General features: G+C 28.7%; 1 protein-coding gene across 1 annotated transcript; it reads left to right on the top strand.

Moving 5' to 3' along the window:
- Positions 1-413: 413 nt before the first annotated feature.
- On the top strand, positions 414-2,771 carry LOC143533629 (replication protein A 70 kDa DNA-binding subunit A-like). Its single transcript, XM_077028343.1, has 11 exons — positions 414-569; positions 660-927; positions 1,006-1,105; positions 1,202-1,329; positions 1,421-1,511; positions 1,597-1,735; positions 1,818-1,993; positions 2,071-2,191; positions 2,285-2,473; positions 2,550-2,624; positions 2,706-2,771. Exons 1-11 carry the CDS (start codon positions 414-416, stop codon positions 2,769-2,771), a joined length of 1,509 nt encoding a protein of 502 aa, XP_076884458.1.
- The last annotated feature ends 3,026 nt before the right edge of the window (positions 2,772-5,797 follow it).

The following is a 5,797-nucleotide window of genomic DNA, read 5'->3' as shown; positions in this document are numbered from 1 at the left end:
TCTGGTTCTAAATGTTTAAACTTATATTATTCTATGTAATTCAAATTTTACATATTATTTAATATATTTTATTTGATTTAAACAATATATGTGAAATCAAGTTTAAATTTAGTCCAAAACACATTAGTCAAAATAATAATGTCCTTGAATTGTTATATCATGTCAAGAATTATATTTTCCCATTATTCGAAATCCTATCTATTTATATTCAATTTAACATAAATAACTCAATAATTTACACTATATATTTATTCATTTCTTAAGCTTTCTAATCACCTAGAACAATTATAACCTCCATTGTTTTTCTTCATACAAGTTAATGTCAGTTTTCTTTTAATATTTTTTGATTTATCTTTCACATTTTTCATTCATTATACGTTACTAATTCATTGTGTTCTTATTTCTTAAGGTCAATGGAGTCCCAGAAGTTTACTATGTTACACGAGATTGATGTTCTTAGATCTACTCCATCTATCATTAAGGTAAAAGTGTTGAAGGTTTGGAGTGTCAAGGATAACATTAAACCTAATGAAGATTTCTTGATTGATATGTTTTTTATGGATGAATCGGTAATGTTTAGTTTTACCATTTATGTTTATTATTTTTTGTCCCTTTTGTTATTATTTCATAATTTGTTGTTTGTTTTTTTTTTAATCCAGGGTAACCGAATGCAGTCTACAGTATTTAAACAAGATATATTCCGTTTTAAACGTTATTTAAACGAGAATGCTACACTAAATATAGTCAACCCTAGCCTTGGATCTAATGCATCTAATTACAAGGTTATCGACTGCCCTAATAAGTTAGTGTTAAACTCCAGTACCCATGTTAATCCTTGTAGCCAGTTTGATGGTCCTACATTCGGTTTTAAGTTTTACTCATTCAAGTCAGTTATTGATAAAGAGATCCCGTTGAAAGCAACTATAGGTATTATTTAAGTAGTTTATTTATTTTTATTTATCAACATTTTTTGTAATTCTAATTCTTTAATCCCATGTCTTCCAGACATAATTGGACATGTTGTTCATGGTTTTAAAGATAACAATTCTAATCTGAGAGATGTAAAAAGAAATGCAAGATTAACTATGGAGGTTTCTGATATCAGGTAGATGTATTTCATTATTTATATGTCAGTTTGTATTAATATTTCTTAATTGTGGAACACTATAAATTTCTGTTATAATATTTGTGATTTTTACAGTGGTGACAGTGTTTACGTTACTCTTTGGGGTGATTACGTATCACAGTTCTCTAAGTATGTTGTTGACCATTTTGATGAATCACATATGATTATTCTCATGCAATTTGGTAGAGTTAAATACCATAAAGGTTTGCTTTTTATTTTTAATATCTAATTAATTTTTATTGGAGACTTTCTTATTTTAATATCATAATGACTATCTTGTGCTTAAATTTTTAGAGAAACCGTATGTGTCTAATTCCTACGCATCTGATGTTACTCGTGTGTTCCTCAATGATAGTATTTCTGAGATTGAAGATTATAAAACACGGTAATATTATTAATATATCTCTTTATTTGTTTATTCAATAATTATTTCCTTTGCATTTCTAAATCATTATAAATTTGTTTTGCAGTTTGTTTGAATTTTTAGAGGTCAATGTTGATGGTGTTGTTCGTAGGCCGATTCTTGTAAAGTTGATGTCTACTCTTGATGAAGAGTTTCTGATGGCTACATCATTTTTCAACATTTGTGAAATTTGCACTATATTGCAGGTATATTTTTATAATAATATCTAATTATAATTTATATCTTTAACATAACATTATGTTATCTTTTTTTATTGATTTATTTCAGCCAAAGAGTATTATAGTACTCGGGACCATAAATGCGGTTTGTCCGGATTCACAATGGTACTATGTCAGTTGTAATAGTTGTAGTCGTAAGGTGATCGTGACTGTGGTGGAAGACGAAAATGTTTATGAATGCAAGAATCAGAGATGTAACACTTTGGGTGTTACACCTACTCCTAGGTATATTTTATATTGTATATGTAAATATATTTTAATAATAAATGTTGCTATGTTGTTGATTAAAAAAAATATTTCAGGTTTAAGATTAAGCTAAGAGTTCAAGATGGCAGTGGTGTTGTTTCGTTGACCCTTTTTGATCGGGATGCCAAACTTATTATCAACAAAACAGCATCTGAATTGCTTGCTACTAAAGATGAGGTTATGTTTTTTTGTATTCATATTCTACTGCTTAATGTTTTATTTATATAAAACACTGTTTATGTAACACATGTTTATATTATAAATTTTTAGGATGATGTTGGGCATAGTGGATTTCCCACGGAGTTGAACAGTTTGTTAGAAAAGAAGTTTGCTTTTAAAGTTGAGATTGCCGATTTCAATTTTATGAATAATGTTGAGGTATACGGTATATCAAAGCTAACAGACGATCAAGAAATAATTTATGCTATTGAGAAAAGACTAATGCTAGAGTTTATAGTGGTAAATTCATAGGCTTTTAACTTGTATCAACTACATTATTGCGTTATGTTTTAATTCTTTTTATTATATTTTGTAGCCTTCTGATTCTGGATCCCTAACTTTTGGAAATTCTTTAACTGATCTTCAGTCTACAAGTTCTGCTTCTTTAAAGGTTTTTTCCACTTCTATATACTTTACATTATTTGAGATTTTTGGTTTGTTTTTATATTGTTTACACCTTTTTTTTGGACAGATTTCTGAGTTTGGGGATAACAAGACTCCAGTTTCTTATCGTTTGGTTGATGAAGAAAGTGAATGAGATCAAAATGTCAAGTAGTGATTCAGATGACAAACTGAAGCGTAAGCTTGTGGATGTTTTTGAGGATGATCAACCATCGAGATTTTCTTCTACTAAGTCTAAGATAAGTGATGTTCAAGATGATTATGAGTTGGCTAGCGTTGTTGGATCAAGCAAGGACGGTGTTAAATTTCTTACTCCGAAGGTCGAGAAGTGACTTGAAGACTTCATTTTGGTGGTGTTTTTGAAGACTTGAAGATTTTATTTTATTTACGTTTTAGTAATTAATAATAAATACACCTGAGTGTGTTCGGTGTTATTTATATTTTAAGACTTCATTTTGGTGGTGTTTTTGAAGACTTTATGTTTCGGTTTTGCTTTTATTTACATACATTTCTTATTTATGATGGTGGTTTTTAATTTCTTGAATTTATCCTTTAACTTATTTTGGTTTTTTTGTTTATTGCAACTCGTATATTTTAGTTTTAATTTTATTATTTTACGTTTTTAAAATTTTATTTATTTAAATTTTGGATTACATAATTCAATATTGACTATAACAAATGTATTCAATATAGACTTAAAATAATATAATTAAATTCTACAAATATTAAAGTTTAAGATAAGATCAATATAAATACCATAGATATGATATCTAGGTTATAATATTATATTCCAAGTTTAAAAAATAATGTTTATATTTTCAAGAAACCCGTTTACCATTTTTTTACCCGGGTTAAACCGACTTTTGGTTTGATTTATAACCAATTTTAAATTCTTTTTACTCTATTTCAACTATCCGATTAATATCAAAAAAACTTTTCAATTTTCTTCCGTGTTTTGAAGGTAAGTTGGTTACTTAAACCCTATTTATTGTTTGATTTTATTCCCAAACACTCTATATTAATAGATTTTTGTTGATTAGTACACATATTTGTTCACCATTTACTTGAATTTCATATATTTGTTTTTATTGCTGTATAGCTAATTACCAATAATACTGATTAATCAGATGATTTATCCTGCATTAGCCGTGTTTAATCAACCATTCGTTGAACATATGGTCAGTATCTACAAGTTAAAAGTTGTCGTTATTATAACGTTCTTCAAATTTTTAGGTTAATCTATGCTAATTTACTTTCTGTTGTATTTTATAGAAAATTCCCAAAGATTATTTTAAGCTTCTTTTCCCTCATGAGTCTCTCCACGAGACCGTTAAGATTACACATCTAAATCAAGAGTGGAGTGTTGATATTGATCTAAGCAATGATAAGTATGTATTTGGCAATGGATAGTTCCCATTTGTAACAGACAATGGTTTCAGATTTGGTGATGTTTTTCTTTTCTTTCCCAATCAGCCACACGAGTGGAGATTGTTATATGTTCCAGAACATCTGGATTGGAAGCATAAGGTTTTTGATGTCTATGTCTCTTATCCATCAATGAATAAGTTGGTATGTTAAAGCATATTGTTATTCTTACTCATATGTCAGAATTAAATTTTTAAATATTTATATGTTTATTTCTTAAAATTTGTCTTTTACAGTATTCTTAACAATGTTTTATAAATTTGTATGTCAGCAATTAAGAGACGATCAGCTTGTACTTTATCTTTCATATCTGAATCGTGGAAGGTCATCTGCCAACTGGAATGTTTCTGCAGCTGATGGAAGTAGATGGACTCTTGTGTTTAAAAGTGTCAAAAACAGTATTCCTGGATATGCATTTGTTGGTGAATGGCCAAGTTTAGCGAGGCATGTTAACTTACAAGTTAATGATTATCTTGTGTTTTTACCGGTTGATCCCAATACTCTCAGGTTATATGTGTTTGATAGTCGTGGTGTTGAACAGACACAGTTTGTTCAACGAATTAGTATTGTTGGTGGTTTGGACAATGTTGACATTGTTACTGTTTCAGGTTAATTTCCCAATATTCACATAATTTTTTTATCAAAATATAATTACTTCTTAACTTTTTTTATATGTTTTTATTATTAGATGATGATAGCTTTGGTGTTGTTGATATAGAAGGTGAGCGTGTTTGGATTCGAGATGAGGATGTCAATGACAATTTTGTTGAAGTTGTTATCAGGGATCGATTGGTAAGTTTTTTTCCATGTCATAAGTTTGTTAAGGTATACTTACTTTTTTTGTATTCAAGCATGTATTATTATAAACACTAAATACTTTTGTTTATATATTTTACAGCGTTTACCTGTTCAATTTGCACGTGACAATGGATTAGATAAAGAGACTAGGTTGGTGTTGATAAACCCAAATGGTGAGGATGTGATGACTAGAATCCACATTGAATATAATCATGGTAATTACAAGTTTAGAGTTCATGACTGGCCAGAATTTGTTCGTCTTAATTCGCTCGATTTGGGGAAGATGTAATTTAAAAAAATTGCCGGGTGTTACCTAAGTTAGAATATAATTTAAAAAAGTGTTATAAATCCCTAATCATCTTTTAGGTTTAACATCTTCTTTATCATTCTCCCAGCCATCATTGAAGTATGTATCAGTCCCTTAATTTCTTTTAACTATTTTTATATAAGTTGTTTTTCTTAGATTAATACGTTAATAACTAATATTTTAAATTTATATTATTTTTTTTTATGTAGAAAGATTATTTTTGTAATGACAACTTCTTTTCTTATGCTTGTCGAAGATCCGAAATTTCCTATTCAGGTATTCTTAAAATTGTATGATAATAATTTTGTCTAAACGTTCAATATCTAATTTTGTAAATCTGAATTTTGTTATTAGGAAATTCCAAAAGAATTTATCTTGCAAAATTCTTTGATGGTTAACCTGTTGCCAAAAACAGTTGAGACTGTTCATTACAAAGGATCATCGATAGTGGAGTTAAAAAAGCATGAAAAAAAAGTTTGTTTGGGTGATGGAGTTACCCAACTAATGTGTTCTTTGAAGATTCGTCCTTATGAGAGGGTTATTTTTGTTTTAATTGAAGGTGAAACTAAATGGTTGGTTAGAACTCCTTCAAAGAAAGCAAATTCTACTTTGCATCGACAGGCATTTGTTTT

The sequence above is a fragment of the Bidens hawaiensis genome, unplaced genomic scaffold, assembly GCF_021521415.1.
Source record: "Bidens hawaiensis isolate Kalapana, Puna unplaced genomic scaffold, B.hawaiensis_p1.1 tig00009824_1, whole genome shotgun sequence".
Lineage (NCBI taxonomy): Eukaryota > Viridiplantae > Streptophyta > Magnoliopsida > Asterales > Asteraceae > Bidens > Bidens hawaiensis.
This window is presented reverse-complemented; position numbering and strand designations above follow the sequence as displayed.

Bases quoted from the DNA above. Each gene is read 5' to 3' on its own strand.
- LOC143533629 (XM_077028343.1), top strand. From the start codon at position 414: ATGGAGTCCCAGAAGTTTACTATGTTACACGAGATTGATGTTCTTAGA. The intron at 2,474-2,549 runs GTAAATTCATAG...TATATTTTGTAG, and splicing joins TAATGCTAGAGTTTATAGTG to CCTTCTGATTCTGGATCCCT. The intron at 2,625-2,705 runs GTTTTTTCCACT...TTTTTTGGACAG, and splicing joins CAAGTTCTGCTTCTTTAAAG to ATTTCTGAGTTTGGGGATAA.